The following is a 27062-nucleotide window of genomic DNA, read 5'->3' as shown; positions in this document are numbered from 1 at the left end:
TAATAGGCCAGGCGTGGTGGCACACACTTGTAATCCCAGCACTCAGGAGGCTGAGACTGGAGGATCGCGGTTCACGGACAGCCTCAGCTACTTAGTGGGACCCTGTTTCAAAATAAAGAATAAAAAATAGGGTAAGGGGAGTAGCTCAGAGGTTGAATGCCCCTGGTTTCCATCCCCAGACCCACAAAATAATAAATAAAATAAGAACAATAATAATTGTGGTTGTTGTGCCAGGCGTGGTGGCGCACGCTTGTAATCCCCGCGCTTGGGAGGCAAAGACAGGAGGATCGCGCTGGTTCGGAGCCAGCCTCTCTGGCTTAAGAGACCCTGTTTCCACATAAAGTTAAAAAATAGGTCTGGGAGTGTAGCCCATGGGAGTGTAGCCCGGAGGTAGAAGGGCTTCCAGGAGCCCCAGTACCACCAAAAAAAAAAAATTGTCATCGTTGTTGTTGTTGTTATTATTATTATTATTATTATATTATTATTATCTGTGGTACTGGGGATTGAACCTAGGAGCATTCTGCTTCCAAGCTACACCCCCAGCCTATTTTTTATTCTTTATCTTGAAACCGGGTCTCACTGAGTTGCAGAGGGCCTCACTAAGTGGCTGAGGCTGTCCTCGAACACCGATCCACCTGTCTCAGCCTCCCCAAATCCTGGGATTACAAGCGTGCGCCACCACACCAATACCTTCCAGTTTTGTTTTGGAAAGGGCCCTCACTCGTTTTGTGGGGTCTCACTACATTGCCAAGGTGGCCCCTGAACCTTGGGCTGGCCTGTCCAGGGCTCTCCAGTGCTGGATGACAGCCCGCTCCTGCTGTGTGTTGAGAAGCCTTTCTGCCTTTCCTGCCACTGCACTGAGATATTCTTCTTCCAAGGGGCTACCACGCTGGGAAGAAGCCCGGCCAGCCTCGCGTGCAGGGCCAACACCGACCTGGCTTCCTTGGGGTTCGTCCTGGCCGGCCGTGCAGGCTGTTGAAGGGTGGTCACCTCCCAGACCGGCTGCCCCGAGGGCGCGGTGACCTTGGAGCCAGGTCTCGGTGCGGCCGCTCCTGGGCCCAGGCCGGGAGGCAGCCGGCGGCCAGCCCAAAGCCCAGCGTGACTTGTTCTCTGGTTTCATCCTGGCCTGAGACAGTGGGAGCCATTTAAGGACACAACTGTTAAATAAACCAACTAACCGCGGCTTAGAACCAGAAGTCTTTCCACTCCTTGCTTGTTCTCAGGGAGATGCACTAAAACACAGGTGTGTGCCGGGCGTGGTGGCGCACGCTTGTAATCCCCGCGCTTGGGAGGCTGAGACGGGAGGATCACGCAGGTTCGAAGTCAGCCTCAGCTACTTAGTGAGGCTCTCAGCAACTTAGTGAGACCCTGTTTCCAAATAAAATATAAAAAAGGTCTGGGAGTACAGCCCGGAGGTAGAAAGCCTCTGGGTTCCACCCCCAGTACCACCAATAAATAAATAAAAAATAAAAAAATAAAACACAGGGGTGTGTGTGTGTGTGTGTGTGTGTGTGTGTGTGAGAGAGAGAGAGAGAGAGAGAGAGAGAGAGAGAGAGAGAGAAAGAAAGAGAGAGGGGGGGGTATGTAGGGAGGGATGGATTTTACTTATCTAGAAGAAAGAATATTTCAATTTCTCCAAAATCTGAGATATAAAGTTTCCGGTATGAGGATGTGGTAGTGCAAGCTTAGGCCCTCTGCAACATAGTGAGACTGACACCTTTAGCAAAATAAAGAATATATATAGAGAGAGAGAGCTGGGCCTGTAATCCCAGCGCTTGGGAGGCTGACATAGGAGGATCGTGCGGGTTCGAAGCCAGCCTCAGCTACTTAGTGAGGCTCTCAGCAACTTAGTGAGATCCTGTTTCCAAATAAAATATAAAATAGGTCTGGGAGTAGAGCCCAGAAGTAGGCCTCTGGATTCCACCCCCAGTCCCATATCCAACAAAAAAAAAACAAAAAAAAAAAAAAGAAAAGAAAAAAGAAATGGATCTGAAGGTAGCTCAGAGGTAAAATGTCACTGCACTCAACCCCTAGTACCACCAAAAAAAAAAAAAAAAAGTTCCATTTATTTTATTTTATTTAAGAATAATTTTGGCAGAGCCTGGGAATTGAAACCAGGGATGTGCTCTACTTCTGAGCTACACCCTAACCCTATTTTATTCTTTTTTTTACATTTATTTTTATTTATTTATTTTTAACACATTTTTTATTGAACATAAATGGTATACATTTAAACTATATTTGGTGCCCTCTCCCCCTTTATTCTTATTTTGAAACAGTCTGGTTAGGTTGATGAGTCTCACTACTTGCTAAGGCTGTCCCCAAACCTGTGATCCTCCTGTCTCAGCCTCCCAAGTGCTGGGACCACAGGAGGGTACCAGCCACACCTGGTGGATAATTAAAAAAAAAATTCTGGGGGGGGGGTCCTGGGGATGGAACCCAGGGACATTCTACCTCTGACACCCCATCTCTAATTTTTTATTCTTTATTTTGGAACAGAGTCTCATGAGTTGTAAGGGACTCACTAAGTAGCTGAGGCTGGCCGTGATCCTCCTGTCTCCACCTCCCAAATGCTGAAATTACAAACATGTGCCACAACGCCTGGTCATAATTCAGTTTTTTAAAATGCTTACTGACTTCGTCACTTTGTCTTTTTCCTATTATAGCCTTTTTTTTTTTTTTTTTTTTTTTTTTGGTGGTACTGGGGTTCCTGGAAGCCCATCTATCTCCGGGCTACACTCCCAGACCTATTTTATTTTTGGAAACGGGGTCTCCTAAGCCAGCGCGGCTGGCTTCGAACCTGCGCAATCCTCCTGTCTCTGCCTCCCAAGCGCGGGGATTACAAGCGTGAGCCACCACGCCCGGCCCTATTATAGCCTTCTTATTTAAATTTTTTTCTTATTTTCTATTTTTCTTCTTTTTTATTGTAGCTTCTTTCTCTCCCCCCAGTACTAGGGGTGGAACCCAGGGGCTTTTCTACCTCTGGACTATACTCCCAGACTTTTTTTTTAATATTTAATTTGAAAACAGTCTCACTAAGTTGCTGAGAGCCTCACTCAGTAGCTGAGGCTGGCTTCGAACCTGTGCGATCCTCCTATCTCAGCCTCCCAAGCGCGGGGATTACAAGCGTGCGCCCCATGCCCAAGTCCAAGGTGAATCTCTAATAGGAGAAATGGTATGGGATGTTGTATTTCTCAAACTTCTTTATAATTGTAAAAGAAAAATTTTTGAACAAGGAACATCTTCATGATCTTAGGAAATGCATGAAGAATAGATTTAAGGAATTACTGAGTTATAGCATACTTTCTCCAGTGCCTTCTAGATTTACAAATAATTCCATAGTTTGTACTGATTTACTACATACCAGTACGGCAAAAGCTATAATTTCTGACCCACTTTAAATTATACACAAGTAGAACATCACACCACATCTCTGCCCAACCATCCTGTCTCATTTCAGCCACAAATATGTGTTCACCAGAAATATGTATGTGTATACACACACACAGTGTTGGTCCTGACGATTAAAGCTTAGAGGCATTCTACCTTTGAGCTACGCCCTCAGCTTTTTTATTTATTTATTTTTATTACTTTTTTTTCTTTTTCAGTACAAGGGATTGAACTTGGGGATTCTACCTTTGAGTTACACAGCCTTATTTTACTTTTTTTTTTGTGTGTGTGTGTGGTACTGGATGGAACCCAGGGGCATTCTACCTCTAAGCTACACCCAATCCTATTTTTTAGTCTTTTTTTAGTCTTCGAAACAGGGTCTCACTGGGTTGACTTCGAACCTGTGCGATCCTCCTGTTTCCACCTCCCAAGCCCGGGGATTACAAACATGCGCCACCATGCCCAGCCCGGCCTACTTTCTATTTTTTTTTTTTTTTTGCAGGTCTGGGGATGGAACCCAGGGGCATTTGACCTCCGAGCTACACCCCCTGCCCAATATTTTATTCTTTATTTTGAAACAGGGTCTCACTGAGTTGCAAAGGGTCTCACTAAGTAGCTGAGGGTGTCAGCGAACCGTGATCCTCCTGTCTCAGCCTCCCAAATGCTGGGATTACAACCGTGTACCACCACACCTGGCTACAACTTTATATTTTATTTTTCTTTAAATGTCATGTTGTAGTCCTTGCTTTTTGATTAAATGCAAATCAACCCATTTTTATTATTTACTTACTTATTTTTGGTGCTAGGGGTTGAACCGAGGGGCATTCCATCTCCAAGCTACACCCCCAGCTCTATATTTTATTTTGAAACGGGGTCTCACCAAATAGCTGAGACTGTCCCCGAACCTGCAATCCTGCTGTCTCAGCCTCCCAAGACCTGGGATTGCAAGCCTGCGCCACCACACCTGGCTGAATATATTATTTTCTCTCTCAAAAGTCCTCAACTGCTTTTTTTCTTATATAGTTGATTGGTTCTCCAAGAGGCACCTGTACTAGCTCTCAAATAACAAACGACAAAAGCTTCTCACTGAGAATGTGTTTTAAAATCGCACCAAGCAGCACAGCAGATTATTTTTTTCTTGTGCACCATTATGTAGTTAGAAAGGCTTCTATAGATGTAAAAACCTGCAATTAGAATCCAGCTCCCTACACTGAGACATCAATGAGGTAAAATGTTTTCTGAGCTCTTTCTCAAATTTACAAATGAATATATTTAAAATGCAGCAAAACAGTGTTCTCTTTTAGGCAGGTACAAAAGAGAAACTTAAAGGTATGCCTCATGGGATCCAAACCCCTTATTAAGCCGGGCGTGGTTCTGAACATAAGCCAGGCATGGTGGTGCACACTTGTAATCCCAGTACTTTGGAGGCTGAGACTGGAGGATCACAGGTTTGAGGACAGCCTCAGTATGTAGTGGGCCTCAATTCAACCTAGTGAGACCCTGTTTCCAAAAAAGAAGTAAAATCAGGCCGGGGGTGTAGCTCGAAGACAGAATGCTCCTGGGTTTAAACCCCAGTACCAAAAAAGAAAAAAAAAAAAAAAAAACTGAATACAGCATCTTGGGCCTGATCTGGTTTCCCCTGTGCTTACCTGGATCCTAATATTTATATGGGTCAATTTATTTGCATGTGGATAATTTTAGTAGGAATAAAAATGTCTTCCCCCTCCACCAGGCTTCTTCCTTCCTGCCTCCTCTAGTGCAGGACTCGCCACCGTGGGACACCTGGTGACGTCCTGTAACTCTTGTCCTCCCCCTCTCCTGTCCAGGCCGGTGAGACCTGGCAGTGCAGCCCCGAGTTCTTTCCACCAGAGTCTCGTTCCCACTTCAATCCTCCCGCCCCAGGCCAGGCTGAGCCTCTCTTCCTGGACCAAGGCAAATTCCTCGTACGAGGACTACTGTGTAGTCCCGGTCGTTTCCATCGGTGCTGACAGCTGTCCCAGTGCTGGGGTCCACTGTGGCACGTTCCCACGTTACACCTGCTCCTCCTCCTCCCTCCTCCACCAAGTCTCTATTCACCGCTGAAAGACTGACTTTCTGAAAAACAGGAACCATTCTTTTCTTTTCTTTTTTTTTTTTTTTGCCATACTGGGGATGGAACCCAGGGGCATTCTACCTTGGAGCGACACCCCAGCCCTATTTTTTAGTCTTTGACACAGGGTCTCCCTGAGTTGCGGAGGGCCTCACTAAGTAGCTGGGGCTGTCCACGAACCGTGATCCTCCTGTCTCAGCCTCCCGAATGCTGGGATGACAAGCGCACGCCACCATGCCCGGCTAGGAATCATTCTTGAAACAGGTTGATGGCTCAGGCAAGTTCCAGGCCAGCCCGAGCAACTTAGTGAAATCCTGTCTTAAGACTTATGAAAAGAGTGAGGGGTGTAGATCAGTGGTAGAGCATTTGCTTAGCATAGTCAGCCTGCATTTAACCACAGTAACACACGCACGGACGCACACACACGCATGCAAGTCACCTTCTCGATGTAGAACTTGGCACTGTCCCGCAATCCAGGCCTTCCTGGAAGCATACAGGATGGTGTAGCGCGTCACGACCGTCTCTGGGCCACCGGGGGGTTTCCAGGAAACCAGGGCCGTGTCGTCCTCTATTAACGTCACTTTTACTCCGACTGGTGGGCCGGCTGGTGCTGTAACACATGGAAAATATGCTGTACTACTGGGAAAAAATAATTCACAAACCTTCAAATACTTGATAGACTGTGTAGGCTTAAAAAATTGTGGAGAATCAGAAACTACTACAAAAATCTAAAAATCATAGCTTTTAAAGATCATTAGAGCCGGGTGTGGTGGCGGGCGCTTGTGATCCCAGTGTCCGGGAGGCTGAGACAGGAGGATCACAGTTCCAGGACAGCCTCAGCTACTTAATGAGGCTTTTTGCAATTCAGTGAGCCCTGTTTCAAAATAAAGAATAAAAAAATAGGGCTGGGATGTAGCTAAGAGGTCAAATGGCCCTGGGTTCCATCCCCAATACTGCAAAATAAATAAATAAATGAATAAATAAGTAAATAAATATAAAAGGGGCTGGGGCAGTAGTGTGGAGGTAGATTGCCCTTGGGTTCAATCCCTAACACTAACACTTATGGCGACATCTCTAAGAACAACAAATAAACAATAACAGTAATACATTTCAAAAGTTAAGAATCAAGGCAGAAACATGTACATCAGTCAACTGGTGAGCAGCAACCGGGAACGTGTTTTTCTCAGTGACATACATGTTTTTTGAACATTTCCTTAATTTTGTAAAAAGAGATCAAACCCCAAGAACAGCCGGTTACTTTACCTTCTGGCAGCGTGGAGCGGTAGACGACAGGGCTCCAGGGGCTGGAGAGCTCATCCACGTGCAGTCGGACAGCAAATTCATACTTGGTGTTCGGTTCTAGACCTTGAACCAGCATGTGGGTCTCTGATCTGTGATAGAGCGCGGATGTTAGCACGGCAGCGCGGGTTTCTAAACGCCCGCGGTATTGCCGACCAGTGCGCAGGACATACTGTTCCCATTCCCGTGTTCCTCGTCCTCTGCAAAAACGCTTTTACACTAGAAGAGAAACATCTGGTATTGTCCTAGAGAAAGAAACCACAGCTGTCTCTGAGAGCAAATCTTCCTGACAGAAACCTAACCTTATAGAAATGTCCCAACATAAAGGGATTTCCCCTGAAGTACTGAAAGCCCAGGCAAGCTTTCTGTGTGTCGACTGAGCCCAGGGGTATTCTAACTCTGAGCTGCACCTCCAGCCCTATTATTTAATTTTTATTTTGAAACAGGGTCTTACTAGGTTGATGAGTCTCACTACTTGCCGAGGATGTCCTCGAACCTGTGATCTTCCTGCCATCCCGATGCCCGGCCTCGTCAAAGCATTATAATGAACATTTTGAAACCCAGGGGCATTCTACCACCGAGCTCCACCCCCAGCCCTATTTTTAATTCTTTATTTTGAAGCAGGGTCTCACTAGGTTGCAGAGGGCCTCACTAAGTAGCTGTGGCTGGCTACAAATAGTGATCCTCCTGTCTCAGCCTCCCAAGTTCTGGGATTACAGGTGTGTGCCACCACGCCTGGCATGATAAACACTTTTTTTTGTGTGTGGTACTAAAAATAAAACCCAGGGGCATTCTACCTCCAACCTACACCCCCGGCCCTATTTTTTATTCTTTATCTTGAAACAGCTCCCGAATGCTGGGATTCCAAGCATGCACCACCATGCTTGACATAATGAATATTTTAAAAGCAACATGATGCCTATCTTTCTAACTCTAACCTACAAAACAGCCATTCGTGATAGGAATGACAATTGTGTGTGTGTGTGTGTGTGTGTGTGTGTGTGTGTGCGCATTTTTAGTACTGACTGGGCATTGGATCAGGGGTGTTCTACCCTCTGAGCTATACCCTAGGTCTTTTTGTTTTTTATTTTTTGCAGTACTGGGGATTGAACCCAGGGGCATTCTACCTCTGAGCTACACTCCAGTACTATTTTACTTTTTATTTTGAAACAGGATCTCACTAAATTGTGGAGGGCCTAAGTATCTGAGGCTGGTTGGGAACCTGTAATCCTCTTGTCTTAGCCTCCCAAGTACTCGGATTGTAAGTGTGTACAACCACACCTGGTTTATATTTATTTATTTATTGATTGATTGGTGGTACTGGGGTTCCTGGAAGCCCTTCTACCTCCGGGCTATACTCCCAGACCTATTTTATACTTTTTTATATTTGGAAACAGGGTCGCTTAAGCCAGCGCGGCTGGCTTCGAACTGCGCAATCCTACTGTCTCCACCTCCCAAGCGCGTGGATTACAAGCGTGCGCCACCACGCCCGGCTATTTTTTTTTTTTTTTTTTTTTGCTGTACTGTGCATGGAACATTCTACCTTCAAGCTACACCCCAAGCCCTATTTTGTAGTCTTTTTATTTTTTTGAAACAGGGTCTCACTGAGTTGCAAGGGCCTCACTAAGCAGTTGAGGCTGTCCACAAACCACGATCCTCCTGTCTTAGCCTCCAGAATGCTGGGATTACAAGTGTGCGCCGCCACGCCCGGCTGGGCCCTACTTTTTGATGCCAGTGTGAAGATAGTGTTTTGGTCTGTCTTTAAGCATGCTAAGTCTGGCTACTTGAAAGTAATAATAGCTTTGCCTAATCATGCTGCAGGATTCTGAGAAAAAAAATACACATCATGTGTAATTAATACGAAAAAGCACAAGTTCTCAGAATCGAATAAGGTAAAATACGAGGCGAAACTCCCCAGCGCCGTGCAAGTCAGGTAAGCTAAAAGCAAGCGGGCCGGCGATGGCGAGCGGTAAGACCCGAGGAGAGGGGAGCCAGAGCAAGCCGTCGTCGGGGCTACGCACGTTTGCAGGTACAGGACCAGGGACGCGTTCTGCAGGCCAACCGGGTTACAGCGGATGGTGTAGTTGATGGCCTGCGCGGTGAAGGCCGGGCGCCGCCAGTGCAGGAAGATGGACGAGGAGCTGTTGGCCTTGGCGTACAGGTGGTGCGGAGGCGGCGGGGGAGGCACCATGCGGTCGCGAACGGCTAGCCAAAGAAAGCGCATTGCGGCACGTGGGTTAGTGCTCCAGGGGCCATCCAACAGCCCCTGTATGTCATCCCCACGAGGTGCTAGCTCCTTCCCAACCCAAACAACTCTTGCATGAACTATGTAAGGAGTCAAGTAGTATCAACACTTAGCCGGGCGTGGTGGCGCACGCTTGTCATCCCCGCGCTTGGGAGGCTGAGACAGGAGGACCGCACAGGTTCAAAGCCAGCCTCAGCTACTTAGTGAGGCCCTGCTTCCAAATAAAATATGAAAGAGGTCTGGGAGTTTAGCCCAGAGGCACAGTGAGGTCGAGCTAGAGCTAAAGACAGGAAGAAACAGCAGCCCAAGACAGAGCCGCCTCCTGAGTACAACATCAGTAACTCGTGATAAATAACTACCCTCAGTGAAAAAACAGGATGTGGGTATTTAGTGGTTGTATCTCTGTTAGATTCCTTCCTTCTCTCTTTCTCTCTTTCTTTGTTTCTTTCTTTGTGGTATTGGGGATGGACCCCAGGGGCATTCTACCTCCGAGCTGCACCCCTAGCCCTATTTCTTATTCTTTAATAGGGTCTTATTTTGAAACAGGGTCTCACTGAGTTGCAGAGGGCCTCACTAACAGCTGAGGCTGGCTGCAACCCCAGATCCTCCTGTCTCAGCCTCCTGAATGCTGGGATTACAAGCATGCGCCACCGCGCCCAGCTTCCCTCTTAGACTGCTTGCTCAATTAAAATAGGAACTTAAAATTAAGCTCGCTTAAATATTTACTGAGCACCTCCTTGTTCAAGATCCTATGCTAGGCAGCATGGAGATATAAATTAATTAAAATATCAGAGCCTATTCTTTTTTTTTCGGTATTGGGAATGGAACCCAGGAGCACTCGTCCTCTGAGCTATACCCTCAGCCCTATTTTTTATTTAGTTGGAAACAGGGTCTCATGAGTTGCAGAGGGTCTAAGCAGGTGGGGCTGGCCTTGAACGGGGATCTTCCCTGTCTCAGCCTCCCAAATGCTGGGATGACAAGTATGCACCCCCCCCACGCCTGGCTTAATATCAGAGGCTTTGAAGTAGTCATAAGATGGAAATTTTAAGGAGGAGGAGGGACCAAGGGTGGCCACGGCGAGGCTCACGGCTCCTACGTACACACGCATCCGGGGGTGCTGGCGGTCTGGTCCGCCTGGTAGCCGTCTTCAATGCTGTTGTACGCCAGCAGTCTCACGTGGTATTTTCTTCTGGGGTCTGTAAAGAAACCAAAGGAGGCCCTCTGGAGATGAGGGAAGGTTCTGGAGGCCCAGCCTTCCTAGGCGTCAGGGTAAAACCCACCCGAGCGCAGGACAGTGCTAAGTGCACTGAAAGTCCCCTCCTCCTGTCTATACTCAGTAGTTCACCTTGCTATGACTACGCTGTTGTAATCGGCAATTATTTAATAACAACACCAAAAACTCTCCTGCCCTTCCCACGCCTCCAACGACCAGATTCTCACTTTTCAAAGCTCTGAGTTGCTTGAGAAATGGGGCACACACATCTGAGGCTACTTTACCTAAATGCGTGGCCATCAAAATCAGACTGTCTTCTCCCTCAAAGTTAAAAAAGGAAAGTTACAATAGACATCTTTTAGTACCTTTGAGAACTTATGTCACTCTGTGCTGTTTAAGTTTCAGGTTGATTTCCAAGTATGGCCTTTCAACAAATTTACATTATTGAGTCTAGAGGGAAATTCAACAAGCTGAGTTGGAGCTCCCTCTACTGGGGACCATGAGCTATTACAGTACTAAACCTAACGTTCCTGTCCGTCCGCCCTTCCTTCCTTCCTCCCTCCCTACCCCCCTTCTTTCTTTTCTTATCTATCTATCTATCTATCTATCTATCTATCTATCTGCACGTTATTCTGTCTACACTTTATACTTTATTCTTTTTCTATCATCCATCTATCTATCTCTTTATTTAGGTACCAGGGATTGAAATTGAACCCGAGGGCGTTCTATCTCAGAGCTATACCCCCTCCACATTTTTTTGTTTATTTTGAAATAAGGTCTCAGTAAGTTGTGGAGGGTCTTGTGTTGCTGAGGCTGCCTCCGAGTTCCAGGATTACAGGCCCAGACCTATTTTTTATATTTGGAAACAGGGTCTCTTAAGCCAGTGCAGCTGGCTCCGAACCAGCGCGATCCTCCTGTCTCCGCCTCCCAAGCGCTGGGATTACAAGTGTGCGCCACCACGCCCGGCCATTTGTGGATATTTTTATAAAAAAGTAAAATAGACCCTCTAAATTTACACAAATATACTTGCCTTTATCCTAATTAGGTTTTCTCCTTATAATGGACTTCCAAATAGATATGTGTTTCAAATATCTTATAAAGGTTTTAGTTTGAATCATCATTTCTTTGTGTGTGTGGGGGGTACTGCGGATGGAACCCAGGGGCATCCTACCTCTCAGCTACACCCCCAGCCCTATTTTTTATTCTTTACTTTGAAACAGGGTCTCACTGAGTTGCAGAGGGCCTCACTAATTCGCTGAGGCTGTCCTCGAACCACGATCCTCCTGTCTCAGCCTCCCAAATGCTGGGATGACAAGCGTGTGCCACCATGCCCGGCTAAGTCATTTCTATTTAATCTGGACCTATTTCCGTCTTCCTTTCCGTGTAACATATTGCTGAACATATCTAGTCAACTGGATCTGGGTTCAATACTGCACATACTAACCACACTGCTGAGCGGGCTCAAATAAAATTCAGCCGGCTCTTTGCATTCTAGTTATTTATAAAGCCACGGTACAACTAAAAAGTCATTCCAGCATTCCGGAGGCCGAGACAGGAGGATCGTGGTTCCTGGCCAGCCTCAGCTACTTAGTGAAGCCCTTTGCAACTCAGTGAGACCCTGTTTCCAAGTAAAGAATAAAAAATAGGGCAGGGGGTGTCTCTTGGAGGTAGAATGCCCCTGCGTTCCATCCTCAGTTCTGCAAAAAATAAGAAATAAATAAAAAGTATTTTTTTCTCTCTCAATTAGCGGAGGGTTTCTGGAGGCAGGCTCATGGCATTCCCTGAAACCCCAGTACTTGGGAAGCTAACAGGGGAGGATCTCAGATTTGAGGTTAGCTTGGCATCTTAGCAAGACCCTGTTTCAAAATAAAAATAAGTTGGGACTGGGGTGTGGCTCATCTCCCTGGACTCAATCCCGGTACACAGAAGAGGGTCTAGAGTAAATTCTCCTGCGTGTGAAGTTTCCTGCCAGGAACACAGCAGATACAGAAAGGAAATGATCAGACAGCTCTGGCCTCAGAGCCCTCCCCTCCCCGTTAGCCAAACGCGGCTGCGTCTGCATCTGGCGGGATCTGACTGCTGAGGTTATGACTTCAGGCAGAGATCAACCTTCATCCCTGTGAAAACAACTTCAGTCAACACTACAAGAATACTTGTCTGAAATACTTATATTTTTTGCCAGCCCTAAAATGGCATCTTCAAGTCTTCCCTTCATCCTCTTTTTTTTTTTTTTTTTTTTTTTTTGGCACTGGGGATGGAACCCAGGGGATTCTACCTCCGAGCCACACCCCCAGCCCTATTTTTTCTCTTTATTTTGAAACAGGATCTCACTGAGTTGCAAAGGGCCTCACTAAGTAGAAGCCGAGGCTGGCTGCAAACCGTGATCCTCCTGTATCAGCCTTCCAAAGGCTGGGCTTACAAGTATGCGCCACTATGCCTGGCCAAAGGACCTAATTTTTAAAAATAAAAAGCGCCAGGTTAGGGCAAACCTGAGCAGTGGGCACATGTTAGCCACACACTCCTGAGAAGCTTATAAAACCCCACTAAAATACTGTATTATTTTGTATTAGACACCCCGCAAGATCCCGGATCATTACTGTCTGTCAATTGTTAGAAATTTGTCTTCACAGCCGGGCGTGGTGGGCACGCTTGTCATCCCAGCACTCAGGAGGCTGAGACCGGAGGATCGCGGTTCACAGACATCTTCAGCTACATAGTGAGGTTCTCTGCAACTCAGTGAGACCTGGTTTCAAAATAAAGAATAAAAAATTCTAGGGCAGGGGTGTAGCTCGGAGGTCAAGTGCCCCTGGGTTCCATCTCCAGAACTGCAAAAAAAAAAAAAAAATGTGTCTTCATGTCCTACTTGTACTTTCATTCATTCACTGGTACTGGGTACTGAACTCAGGAGCATTTCACCTGAGCTATTCTCCCAGCCCTATTTTATTTTGAAACAGGGCCTGAGTTTCTGTGTGCTAGCTTGGAACTTGTGACCCTCCTGTCTCAGCCTCCCAAGTACTGGGATTACTGGTGTGTGGCCCCACGCCCAACTACTGTTCGCAAATTAGAGAGAGGAACCCTGGAGCTGGTGCCATCGTGCACGGCTGAGATAGGAGGATTGCAGGCTTGCAACCAGCCTCAGCAACTTAGTGAGGCTCTGTTTCAAAGTTAAAAAATAAAATACGGCGCCGGGCGTGGTGGCGCAGGCTTGTAATCCCCGCGCTTGGGAAGCTGAGACAGGAGGATCGCACAGGTTCAAAGCCAGCCTCAGCTACTCAGTGAGGCTCTCAGCAACTTAGACCCTGTTTCCAAATAAAACATAAAATAGGTCTGGGAGTGTAGCCCAGAGGTAGAAGGCCCCTGGGATCCACCCCCAGTACCACACACACAAAAACACAGGGTTATGCACAAAGTATGATGCTCAGCGTTGAGTAGTCCAAGTCCTAAAACTTCACAGTCTGCAAAGAATCCCTATTCATAAGAAACAAGGCAGAGACCGGACGAGCACTGCGGGACGCCCTCGGAGCCGGCCCCCAGGCTGGTTGGTTACGGTCCCTTTGACTTCAGCGTCGGCACACACGTGGCTCTTGGTTACACGAGACCCAGCAAGCTCAGGGAATGTTGTTCGGGGCCAGTAGCAGTCAGGACAGCAGCCACAGAGAATGAGCAGGCTTCCCCAGACCCAGCAAGGAGGGAGGCAGGGCAGAGGGAGAGGGTCCATGTTCTTTAAAATCTCAACACAGGGAGCATAAAAAATCACATTCCAATTCTTAATGGTCCCATGGGTGACGGCTCAAAGGTGCTACTGGATTAACAGCTAAACTTGCTTAGAGAATTAGCAATATGTAAAGATGAAGGGCCAGGGAAGGACGTTCAAAGGAATTTAACCCAAATTTGATCCTAAATGTTTTTATTCACAACAGTCCAGCTCTGCAGTATCAGCTTATCTGAAAGTGACTGTCTAGAAAACGAACTCGTCTTTATTACAGGGGTCGGTCTTGGCCAAGAGGCATCTATTTCTTGGGACCTGCTGTGACCACACCCTGCATCCTCCGGGCTCACTCGCCTTCCTTCCTTCCCGATCCAGTCTCAACACCAGCTCTCCCAAATTGGGACTATCAAAGCTCACTCTTGCTTTTAATTTCAACCTACCAAGGGATACAGAGGGAAAAGCAAATATCCTGTATGTACTATTTTTTTTTTTAAGATTTAAAGAAGTTTATTAAAAAGATAGAAGCCGGGCATGGTGGCGCACGCTTGTAATACCCGCACTTGGGAGGCAGAGACAGGAGGATCGCGCAGGTTTGAAGCCAGCCTCGCTGGCTTGAGAGACCCTGTTTCCAAATAAAAATGTAAAATAGGTCTGAGGTACAGCCTGGAGGTAGAAGAGCTTCCAGGAACCTCAGTACCACCACCAAAAAACAACAACAACAACAACAAAAAAACACATAGAAATACAGAAGACAGTGTTTCTTTTCTCATGTTGCCCAAGGGTAAGATGAGGAGGTGCTTTGAACGAAATCACCCTGAACTATTTAATAATTGCAGAGACTTAGCAAATGTTTTACTCGTCTGAGCCTCACTTATTTTTTTCTTGGAATCTGAGGATATAATAGGATCTCCCTCGGAGGCATTTTAGAGTATTAAATGAGCCAGGAGTGGTGGCACACACTGTGATCCCAGTACTTGGGAGGCTGAGACAGGGGAATCATGGGTTTGAGGCCAACTTCAGAACTTCATGAGGCTCTCCGTAACTTATAAGACCCTGTTTCAAAATAAAGAATGATAAAAACAAATACTACACATGATCTTAGCCAAAATCACGCCTGTAATCCTAGCATTCGGGAGGCTGAGACCAGAGGATCGCGGTTCGCGGACAGCCTCAGCTACTTAGTGAGGCCCTCTGCAACTCAGTGAGACCCGGTTTCAAGATGAAGAATAAAAACTAGGGCTGGAGGTGCAGCTTGGAGGTAGAATGCCCCTGGGTTCCATCCCCAGTACCAAAAAAAGGGCATTAAATAAAATCATGCCTGCTGTGTACTTTGTATGGCTCCTAGAGTGAGTGAACATATAATGCTACTGTCTTTACTATGCAAGAAAAGTCAATGCCAAAAATATGGTGAATTTGAGACTCATTTTAAGAAATCTTAGAAATATCAAAGATATCCTCATTAATATTCTCTGTGCTCAGAGCATGTTAAGGTTCGCAGGGGTGTGTCTGAGCAAGGGCTGTGTTTTGTGTTCATGGCAAATAAGAACGTCTGCTCTTTTGGCAACCAAGCCACGTGGCATATAATCCTCTGAGTGGCGAATCCGCCTTCGCCCACGGCTTCCCCATGAGTCTAATAATCCCACATCTGCTAACAAAGCAGCAGCCCTGATTTGATAAATACTTTGGAAAACAACTTAGTACACTTCTTCCTTAATGGAAGAAGAGTAAATTGTTTCTAAAAGTGAAATATGGAAGGGTTTGAGGACTAAACTAGAAACAGTAAGCAGATGGATGCAAAAATTAATGCAATCTGTTCATTGCACCCTATGTTTACGACTGTGATTTCTCTCTGAACAAGAAAAACGAAGGGCAAGAAAATTACTCTCTGTAATACAAAAAGCTTTAAGAGTTGAACCCATCAAGAGTCCCCTAATCCCATTCTAACTGCAGGCAATTTGTGTGTGTGATACTGGGATGGACGCCAGGGGCACTCTATCTCTGAGCTACACCCCCAGCCCTATTTTATATTCTCTTATTTCATTATTATTATTATTGTTATTTTTTGGTGGTACTGGGGGTGAAACCCAGGGCTTTTCTACCTCCAGGCTACACTCCCAGACCTATTTTATACTTTTTTTGGAAACAGGGTCTAAGTTGTGAGAGCCTAAGTAGCTGAGGCTGGCTTCGAACCTGCGCGATCCTCCTGCCTCAGCCTCCCAAGGGCGGGGATTACAAACGTGCGCCCCACACCCGGCCTGACTGCGTACAATTTAATAATAATAGTCCACTAACTGTACTCTTATACAACTTAGCTATTTACTAAAAGTTTTGGCATCATGTGCCTGTTTCCACTGCAATGTGTTCCTACAGACCACAGGACAAAACCCACTTTCCTCCCGTGTTTTACTCCAACAACTTGTGTTTCTTTTCTCCACCACCAGATGGCGTGTGTGTGTAAGGAGATGGCTGCCCATTCTCTTTCAGCTATGAAAAGCCCAGGCTGGTGGGCTGAGGCAGGAGGATCGTGGTTTGTGGCCAGCCTCAGCTGCTTAGTGGGGCCCTTAGCAGTCAGTGAGACCCTGTTTCAAAATAAAGGATAAAAAATAGGGCTCACTGAGTTGCAGAGGGCCTCACCAAGTAAGCTGAAGCTGTCCTGGAACCGCGATCCTCCCGTCCCCGCCTCCCGAATGCTGGGGTTACAAGCGTGGGTCCCCACGCCCACCACACCCCGCTCGAGAAAGCAGCTTCTCTAGCGACTCAGCAGTGCTGGGCCGTCTACCACTGTGGGTACAGGCGAAGGCGGGAGACCAGGCTGGCTGGGTTCCGGTGCTACCTTCCCACATCATTACTGTGTGACATGGGAAGCTATTTTCTTTCTTGGTGAGACTTGTTTAGAATCATCTGTACAGTGAGCACGATGATAATGCTGGTACCCATCTCATGAAGCTGTGGGCAAAAGAAAGTGCTTAAGGGGTATATAGGTATAACCATAACTTCAATAACAACCACAGCAATACACTGATCAAAACGTCAGTCCAAGTTGGGCATCCCTAACTTAAAAATCCGAAATCCTCAGTCTGACACATTCTGCCCCAAGAATCTTGGATAGGGCTGTTTGCTTCTGTAACCATCAAACTGTCAGCATCCCCTGGATCCAGCCCTGTGCTCTCACACAGAAGGGCAGGTGGTGCAGGAATGTTAGGACAGGCTCTAGGACCGTTTGAGTTTGATCACACCGTCTCATTTGTAAAATGTAGACTAGTTTATAAAATGATTCGGAAAATGCCTGGTACTTGGTGGGTGCTTATTTAGTGCTAAGTAAATAAACCTAGAGAAGAGCTGGCTTGTGCCTTAGGGGACTCGGGTTTTAATCCTGGATTAACCAGCTGTGGGAGTCGCTTAGTCTCCTAGACTGTCAGGTTAGCAGGTTGGTGTGTTGCCAGCGGATGTCAGATGTGCGTCGGTAACGGCAGATTAGGGAGCTGAGACCAACGTATAAAACAAGTGCCACGCAAAACAGAAGTGACCGCTACAAGAGCTTGTTAAAAAGCGTTCACAGGTGATTACGACTCATTGGAGTGGGGCGGTCTTCACAGAAGTAGCATTTGAGAACCAGACCCCATCGTAGCCTGGGAAGAAAAAATCTAAGCCAGGGGAAGAGTCTAGGCCACAACTCCAAGGCAGGAGCACAACAGTGACGGGATCAGGGACAACTTAAGAGCTGCGGCGGCGAAGGACCCAAGAGCAGGTGTCACCTGTACAGCAGGCTGGGGCAGCTTGCACAGAGCCCGGAGGGCAGCCGAGCCCTGTGGTTTTACTGACAAGACACAGAAGACAGCTGATAAGTGGAATTGTTGAGAGATGGGACTCGGAAGAGGAGAAAGCGCCAGAATCCTCAACCTGGGCCAGCCAGCAGAGACGGGAGAGGCAGTGTTTGGCAGAGGCTGCCAACCTTTGGCCTTGGCGCTTCTGGGCCTACGTATAAAGCCAGGGCTCCAGAGAGTGCATTCAAACAATGGCCTCCTCTCCCCCTGAGGGGCTGCGACCGGCCCCCACCACAAGCATACTTTCTCTCTGCCTAATTTAGGTCTCTTTTCTGAAAAAGGCCAGGTTATAGGCCTTGAGTGAGTAATATAAATCTGTGCATTCAACGTAATCAAATACGTAGTAGGATAAAAAAATAGTAATAATCAGAAAAATCGGAAGTAAAACTGCGGAGGAGTAAGCTCAGTGCAGTGGGCCACTTCTATAACGTATAATCCCAGTACTTGGGGGTCTGAGATACGAGGATTAGATTTAAGGCCAGCCTCAGCAACTTAGTGAGATGCTGTTTTATAGTAAAAAAACAGAAAGCCTGATGTGGTGGCGCATGCCTGTAATCCCAGCATTTGGGAGGCTGAGACAGGAGGATCGTGATTCGTGGCCAGCCTCAGCTACTTAGAGAGGCCCTCTGCAACTCAGTGAAACCCTGTTTCAAAATAGGGAAAATAAAGATTAAAAAATAGGACTGAGGATGTATCTCAGAGGTAGAATACCCCTGGGTTCCATCCCCAGTACCGCAAAAATAAATAAAGTAGAAAATACAAATAAAGGAGCTGAGGGCTGTAGTGTAGAGTAGAATGCGCCTGCATTCAACCTCAGTATTGAAAAAAGGGGGCTTTATTTTAAAAAACTACTCAGTATTAGTTCAAGTTATTTATTTATTGAGGTACTGGGGATGGAACCCAGGGGCATTTATTCTTTATTTTGAAACAGGGTCTCACTGAGTTGCAGAGGGCCTCACTAAGTAGCTGAGGCTGGCCACGAACCACAATCCTCCTGTCTCAGCCTCCCAGATTACAAGTGTGTGCCACCACGCCCGGCCTAGTTATTTAAAACACTACTATGGAAAACTTGGCCAATGTATATTAGCAATAAAATGATGCAAAAACTAAGAGCTTCAAAAACTCCTCAGCTGGGAGCGTACATGTGCAGGCAGATGGTCTGCAAGTTTGCTTGTGGAAGACGGCAACAGGCTCCGGGCAGGAGGTAGCGAGTCCGCTGAAGGTGCCCTTTTGCGGGGTGAGGCCCTCGTCGGGCCCATCGTCCATTTTTAATTTAGCCTTTTGTGCTGCAGGGTTTTGTGCAAGTTTTCAGGCCCATTGTTCCCCCGCAGCCCCACTGGAGAGCTCCGTGGCCTGGCCAGGGCGCCCACTGCCCCCAGTCCGGTTCTCCAACAATCCCCTATCATTATTCAGAGGAGGGGCAGGCGGTGTGGCCCCGACCCTGGGTCGCAGCCTCTGACTTGGGCTGGCCCAGCAGCAGAGGTGCCCAGACCGCCTGGGGGATGGGGGAAGGGAGGCAGCTTCAAGTTGCCCTGGTTAAACACGGAGAAAAGCGCGCACACCAGGATCTGCTTCACGGGTTTCCAAACGCGGGAAGATTCCTGTTTCTACCACCCCAACCCGCGCTGAGACTTAGGAGAGCAGGTCTCCTCTCGGGAGACTCCTGCGTCTCGTGTCATCGAACTTAATGCAAAAGGTTGAAGCAGCGTCTGGTTAAGAAAAATTTAGGGTTGACGCTTTCTACTTGAACGTTGCTATAAGTGAATCTGATTTACAGCCACACAGTGAGAAGCTGACCCACCCGAGAGTGATACTGGAGGCCCCTCCCAACAGTTTTATGTTGTTTATTTTCTAACGGGAGGCCTTTCCCATTGAGAGAGAGCACAGAACGGAAGGCACCTCAGTGCTCCAATTTTTAAGATGAACCTCACTCACCTACCATCAGTTTGTGGAAATAAGCTAAGGGTTTATATTTTCCTTTAAATGTATGGAAAGAGAAAAGGGAAAGAAGACACTAAAAGAATAGAGACTCAACTATCCCGAAATTCAGGATATATGTGACCCATAATAATAAGGTTGTCTCCACACATATATTACTTATTTATGTATTTGTTTATTTGGTGGAACTAGAGCTCGAGGTCAGGGGCACCCTACCTCGGAGCTACACCCCATCCCTATTGTATTATTATTAGAAACAGGGTCTCACCAAGTTGTAGAGGGCCTTGCTGAGTTGCCTAGGCTGGCCTCGAACCTGTGATCCTCCTGTCTCACCTAATTTATTTAAAAGGGAATAAAACGGAGTCGGTGCTGACCACAAGTAAAGAATTCATACTTCTAACACAAAGAAGTATGTTAGAACTGGAGTGTGTGTGCGCAGTCTCCTGTAACTATTAAGAGGGTACCAAATTTACAAACAAGGCCTTATTGTTACATAAGAGAAATAAATTCACTTGATCGTGCTGGTATTTCTGGCCAGAGCAGGCTTGCCCCGCAGCCCCCGAGCAGAACCCTGGGCTCCTGAGACTGTAGTGTCTCTTATCTGAGTGGATGCTTGGTGTGCCAGCAGACTGTCTCAAGTATGTACATCAACGCCATACCAACAATATTTTTATAGACTGACAGAGTGAGCCCTTTCATGACAGCTGAACTTCCCCTGAAGCTAAGAAATAAATTTCTTTCCAGGACTAACACTTCTGTCTCACCGTGGCGGTCTTGCCCGTGCTATTATGACCTTTTTGTAAAGCAACATGAAAATGCCATCTATCATCTCCGGAACCTCAGCAACTTGGTTGGAGGGGCACGGTTTCACTGCAAAAACATCTGCGGCGTGCTAACCGTCCTCCCTCCACACTCGGTCCTCGGAGGCCACGGGCGCGCTCACGAGGCAGAGTGCCGGAGACGGCTGGGCTCCCAAGATCCTCCTGCGGTGGGGAAGCAAGCTGCAGAAACGTCAGTTCCATCAATCACGGCGACCAAACTGGGGCTGCTTGTTTATGCCTCCCTTAAAACTCCAAGAAGCACGCTGCCTTAAAACTTACTTAAACCTGGCTGAACGCATCACTCGAGAGTCAGTTTTAATGTTAGCAGACAAGAGAGCACTGGGAGTCCTTTGATAAAGTAGGTATAGCTCACCGACGTGCTGATGGGCTATAAACAGTCTCCTCAAATTCTATAAATCTGAAGTCTTTCAGGTATTAGACAGCACTGAAGATCTTTGGGGTACTGGAAGGTGTTCAACACATCGTGTGCGAGTTTGTGTTGGTTGCTGGGGACTGAACCCAGTGGCACGCTATCTCAGCTTCACACGACTGCGTCTTGTTACGTCGCAGAGGCTGTAGGAAAGGAAAGGAAAGGAAAGGAAAGGAAAGGAAAGGAAAGGAAAGGAAAGGAAGCCCCCGGGTTTAATCTCCAGAACCAGACCCCCCCCAAAAAAAAAAAAATTTTTTTTTAAAACTGAGGACAGTACTGAAGACTTGAGTCTAGTTATTTCACAAAATCTCAGAGTTTATCTAGATTCATCTGTTTTCTCATTATTATACTCAGGCTAAGCATTTCTGGCAAGAATACTATAGAATTTAACTTATGGTGTTAAGATAGGGCATTTTAAAAAGGGAAAGAAAACTTAAAATCAATGCTTTTTGTGAATGAAGATTTGCTTGCTTGTTTTTCAGGAGTACGCCTAGCCCCAGAATGGCCTCGTTTCCTTAGTGGCCAACTTATCTAACCAATATTCTTTATCTACCCAAGTGGAAGTTTATGTTGATCACTTGCTTGACACTGAGAAAGAGAAAAATAAAACAACATCAACACGTTTTTAAACTCCTTATACAATTTTTAGAATTAGCTAGAACTTTTAATATGAGATACAAATGCAGGGTTTTTTTTCCTTAACTCCCAATGAGTCATGAAGAAATACCAATCTGTGAGACGGACAGAGAATCAGGACCATCTACGGGTTCAAGTGGGTCGACACGGGCAGAGAATGATACAAATGAAACGGCTTGGATTCCTCAGAATGGAGGTGGCGCGTACTCAGACACACACACAAATGGGCCCTGTACGTTACAGCGCTCCTCCTTACTTCTTGACGTTTACAGAGGCTTTAAGTGTAATCTCTATAGTTTTGTGAGGCCCATCTGCCATGATTATTCTTTGGAGACAAAGGGTCATTTTCTGAAAAGGGAAGGAGTGAACTCTTCAAGAAAGGAAACACATTAAAAATCATCACACTTGGGGTGCAGATGGGGGAGGTGAAAGTTCAAAAAATTTATTTTGTTTACTCCACTGATACCTCTAGGTCACCCAAAGCCTCGTGTTAAATGATCCTAGAGCCGCAGGAATCACCTTTCCTTACCAGGTCACTGTTGAGTGTAACCTAAAATGACTTTCCATACATAGGTGTATAGACAATCGCCCAACAATTTCAGCATAGAGAGTTTTCTGGAGAAACTGCATTTCAAGAATTTAGTTGGTACATTGCAATCTTTTAATAAGTAAAACACCCTGTGTCCCACAGTTAACGGTGTTTGTGGTTGCCTTTGGCTTAAAGGAAGCTCATCTCTAAAATTTTAGGCCATTTCTAGCAACTGCAAGATCTCATGGCAAGCAATACAGAAACCATAGTCAGAGTTTCATTAATTTCCAACCTTTACCTTTGCTTTAATTAAAAAATATTTTATGAACCAGGTATGGTGGTGCACACTTGTCATCCCAGCATTTGGGAGGCTAAGACCAGAGGATCATGGTTCACAGACAGCCTCAGCTACTTAGTGAGGCCCTTTGCAACTCAGTGAGATCCTGTTTCAAAATAAGGAATAAAAAGTAGGGCAGGGGGTGTGGCCCAGAGGTCGAATGCCTCTGGGTTCCATCCCCAGTGCCACACACACAAATTATGGGGCGACAAGCCTATCTCAGTGGCAAAGTGCTTGGCCCACATGTGTGGGGCCCCGGGTTCAATCCCCAGCAACCCTCCCCAACATTACTATTTTTGTTTCTTTAAGATACATGCTAACTATGAAAAATTTACAAGATTCAGATGAGCATAAAGAGAAAATAAAAATAAAATGTCCTTAACAGCAGCAACCAGGGTTAAGCACAGTGAATATTTGATAATTCCCTTTATTATCCATATCCACAATATTATAAATTTTTGTATTCTATAATCTGCTTTCCCCCCCCTTACTGTGCTGTTAACTATTCAGGTCATCAGCTATCTTTCTCGCTGGGCACGGTGGCATATCCCTCTAATGCCAATATCTGGGAGGCTGCGATAAGGAGGACTGCAGGTTCAAGGCCAACCTCAGCAACTTAGTGCGACCCTGCCTCAAAATAAATTATAAAAAGTGCCGGGGGTAGAGCTCAGTGGTAGAGAGCCTCCGACTTCGATCCCAGCATTGCAAAGTAAGAAAAATATTTCTAAAACATTCCTTTCAATGTCTACACTTATCCAAATGCATAAGGTATCAATTAAATATTTTACTAAACCTATGCAGCTAAATATTTCATTTTTCTCATAATTATAAGTGATCCTGTATAGCACAGAGAATATTCTTGCGGTTAAATGTTTGTTTGTATATTGTAGTATTTTCCTATGATAGATCTCCATTAATGGAATTTCTGTATAAAAAATATGCATATTGGCCGGGCGTGGTGGCGCACGCTTGTAATCCCAGCACTTGGGAGGCTGAGACAGGAGGATCACGCAGGTTCAAAGCCAGCCTCAGCTACTTAGTGAAGCTCTCAGCAACTTAGTAAGACCCTGTTTCCCAATAAAGAATAAAGAACAGGGTTGGGGGTGTAGCTCAGAGGTAGAATGTCCCTGGGCTCAATCCCCAGAATTGCAAAAACAAACAAAAAACCACATACAGACTACCTTTTGTATGAGTTTCCTAAGTTATAACCACCCTGGCACGCTGTGAAAGTTAAGGTGCCACTATAATATTTCACTGGGGCAACTGGTCCAGTTTCTAGGATAGACAATATCCATGTCCCTCTAATCAGCGATCTTTGCTAACCCGAGAGGCGTTCTTTTACAGTGGCCCACACTTTCTCTAACATTATACAAAGTCTTTCAAGATTTTATTTTATATTTGTTGCTGCTGAAAGTTGAGCCCAGAGGAATTCTACTTCTGAGCTCCACTCCCAGCCCTATTTTACTTTATTTTTTATATTGAAACAGGGTCTGGCTAAGTTGCTGAGGCTGGTCTAGAACCTGTGATCCTCCTGTCTCAGCCTCCCAGGTAACTGGGATTATGGGTGTGTGCCACCACAACTGTCTCTTTCAAGATTTTAAGCATCCCAAAATGAAATTATAAAAGCATATACAATTTCAGTAAACTATGTCAGGATTACAGTAAAGATCTTGTGAGATCATAGGAACATATCCACAACAAGCGATTAACCAGGCTGCTTAGACAGCAAGAGGTACTAGTATTTAGCCTGCTTCAATGGTTATTCGGAATATAGTTTATATGATGCCTTTTAAAATTCTCTCATTAGCCTATCAGCGTCTTTCACTTAGTTAGCTTTGATTAATCGTTCAGATCATAACTCAGGATTGCCTTCAGGGAAAACCACCATGGTCCCAACTGTGAAACTACATTGTGTTCACGGTTACACATCCCCTTAAAGTCCCTATGTTTTCTACCACAACACTTAACTAACCTTTGTAATTATAAATTATGTGGTAACTTGATTAATGTTTATTTCCTTCTCTATAGACATTAAACTCCTAACTGAATAGTCATTAAGAAATATGTGGGAAGCCGGGCTTGGTGGCACACTCTCGTCATCCCACAGCATTTGGGAGGCTGAAACTGGAGGATCGTGGTTCGCAGCCAGCCTCAGTTACTGACTGAAGTCCTCTGTGACTTAGTGAGACCCTGTTTCAAATTAAAGAATAAAAACTAGGGCAAGACCTGCAAAAAATAAAAAGTGGGTCAAGCCAGTCATAGTGGCACATGCTTGTAAGCCCAATATTTGGGAGGCTGAGACAGGAGGATTGCAGGTTAAGGCCAGTCTTAGCAACTTATTGAGACCCTTAGCAACTTAGTAAGACCCTGTTTCAAGAGAAAAAATAAAATAGGGCTGAGAGTGTGGCTCTTACGTAGAACACCCCTGGGTTTAATCCCTAGTACCGTCACTCAAACAAAGAGAAAAACAAAAAACCCGACCCCATCCAATAGTTTAGAACAGTAGTCTACAAATTTTTTATTTCACCCTCCATTAATAATTTTAAAAGTAGCCAGGCTGGTAGCACACACTTCATAATCCCAGCATCTGGGAGGCTGAGACAGGAGGATCGCAGTTTGCAGACAGCCTCAGCTACTTAGCGAGGCCCTCTGCAACTCCGTGAGACCCTGTTTCAAAATCAAGAACAAAAAATAGGGCTGGGGGTGTAGCTCTGAGGTAGAATGTCCCTGGGTTCCATCCCCAGTACGGCAAAAGAAATAAAGAAAAATTTAAAAATAAGAAGCATGTATCTTTTCTTTTGCAGCGCTACCAACCTGTCCCATTATTTTTTTCCTAGCATGCAAACTCATTACATATGCCTGCATCTGTAACATAAACATGTATGGCTATCCTAATACATGGTATATGTAATAAAATAAAGACACTTTTGAAGGTTAAGATAAAAACTATTCTCCTCTGTTAAAGGCCACCTTGCAACGCTCCGCCTTCCAGAGTGTGAAACTGGGACAAAGCCTGCCATTTCATTTGCATTAAGTTTTCTTAAAGAACAGAGTTTAAAAGAAAAACAAGACCCACAAGAGTGATTACTGCCATACAGCAAATGTTTTTTCCCTATCGGTGCAGAAGTTCTTTCATGTGCTAATGGAACCGTGTTTAAGACCTCCTCTCCTTTCACTAGCTTAGATCTGTAAGGACCTCACACATCTAAGATTCTTCACATTCACCAGAACCTTCACAGTGGTCTGGCGGTTGGTGCTCAGTGTGATTAATGGACAGTTTGATTTGATTTCCTACAAGAGTTCTTTCCTTCTCTAAGGAGATGTCTGCGATTCATGTCAAGCATTTTACCACGATTTAGACTTAAAATCTGAGGACACAACATTTACCAGAAGCTGGTCTGCCTGCCTTCTTTTTTTCTCTCTGTATCCAAAGGCTTGCCTTCCTTCCTAAAAATAACACTTCAAAGTTCTGGTCTATGAAACAATCAAGGGCCTCTCAGTAACTATACACATCTTTCTAAGACCAAGGAAACTTCTGGGGCTTTAATACACACAGGAACCATCTAACAGCAAAACCATCAATAAACAAACTTCATACTATAAACACAAAGTGCTACAAGAAAAGAGTAGGAATATTTCGTGAGAGAGATAAATAAATGAGTTAAAATTTATTTCAAACTCTATTCTAGTATCAACCCTTATCAAACCTTGTAATCCTAGCACTTGGGAGGCTGAGACAGGAGGATTTTAGGTTTGAGGACAGCCTCAGCAAGTAGCAATCTATGAGAGAGAACTTATTCCCAAAAAATAAAATAAAAAGGGCTGGGGGTATAACACAGAGGCAGAATGCCTCTTGGTTCCATCCTCAGTACCACAAAAAATTAAGACAAAATTTCAGTATAAAGTTTCCAGCTCCATAACTTTAAATAGCTCTAGGCTTTATTAGACGGTAAATGATCCAAGGTTCTTCTAATGCCTCAATCTGAGGTGTGATTTGTAACTGAGTAGCAATTTTTTTTTTCTGGATACAAACAGGGGAATTTATGTCTTTTATGCTTTTTACGATTTATAGCTGAAGATACATTTCTTAATATATAATGAGATAAACAATCTCATAATGGGAGATTCCCAATCCCACTCATGCCATTCGCTAAAAAGAGTTTTCTGCTGTTTCACTTCCCCTTAAAATAAAAGAAAATCAGGACTGCGGTGCAGCAGGAGTCGAGTGCTTGCCTAGCATGGCGACACCCTGGGACAGCCGCTCTGCTCCGCAAACACAAGCAAACACAAACAAAAAAACCCATCTGGATGTTTCAAACAGCGGTCTAACTTGACGGATCCAGAAGGAGAGGATTAGCTGACGGCCAGAAGACGGAAAGGACACTCTGCCAGGGTGTGCAGACTCTTCTGTATCGAGCCTTAAACGCAACTGACTAAGGCTCGGACACTGGAAATCATCGCAGTTGGAATTTCACTTTATTAGAATGGTAAAGCAAAACAAAACGACAGCCTATCCAGCGAGGGACTGCTCGGCCCGCCTCCCCCAGCCCTCAGTGCCGTAAATCTCTCCAGGCGCCGGGTCACAGGGTTATCTGTGCTGGG

At 45.6% G+C, this 27062-nt stretch overlaps 1 protein-coding gene across 1 annotated transcript in view; it reads right to left on the bottom strand.

Annotated features, from left to right (window-relative positions):
• The window catches only part of PRTG (protogenin), a gene marked incomplete at its 5' end in the record, with an annotated part of 85118 nt that overhangs the window by 7628 nt on the left and 50428 nt on the right, over positions 1-27062 (bottom strand). Inside the window, 4 exons of the mRNA XM_080707040.1 lie at positions 5919-6089; positions 6743-6870; positions 8800-8983; positions 10124-10219. Coding sequence (XP_080563166.1) covers positions 5919-6089; positions 6743-6870; positions 8800-8983; positions 10124-10219 — 579 coding nt within the window. The remainder of the gene's footprint in view (positions 1-5918; positions 6090-6742; positions 6871-8799; positions 8984-10123; positions 10220-27062) is intronic.

This window comes from Muscardinus avellanarius, assembly GCF_963383645.1.
Source record: "Muscardinus avellanarius genome assembly, chromosome: 12".
NCBI classification, from domain to species: Eukaryota; Metazoa; Chordata; class Mammalia; order Rodentia; family Gliridae; genus Muscardinus; species Muscardinus avellanarius.
This window is presented reverse-complemented; position numbering and strand designations above follow the sequence as displayed.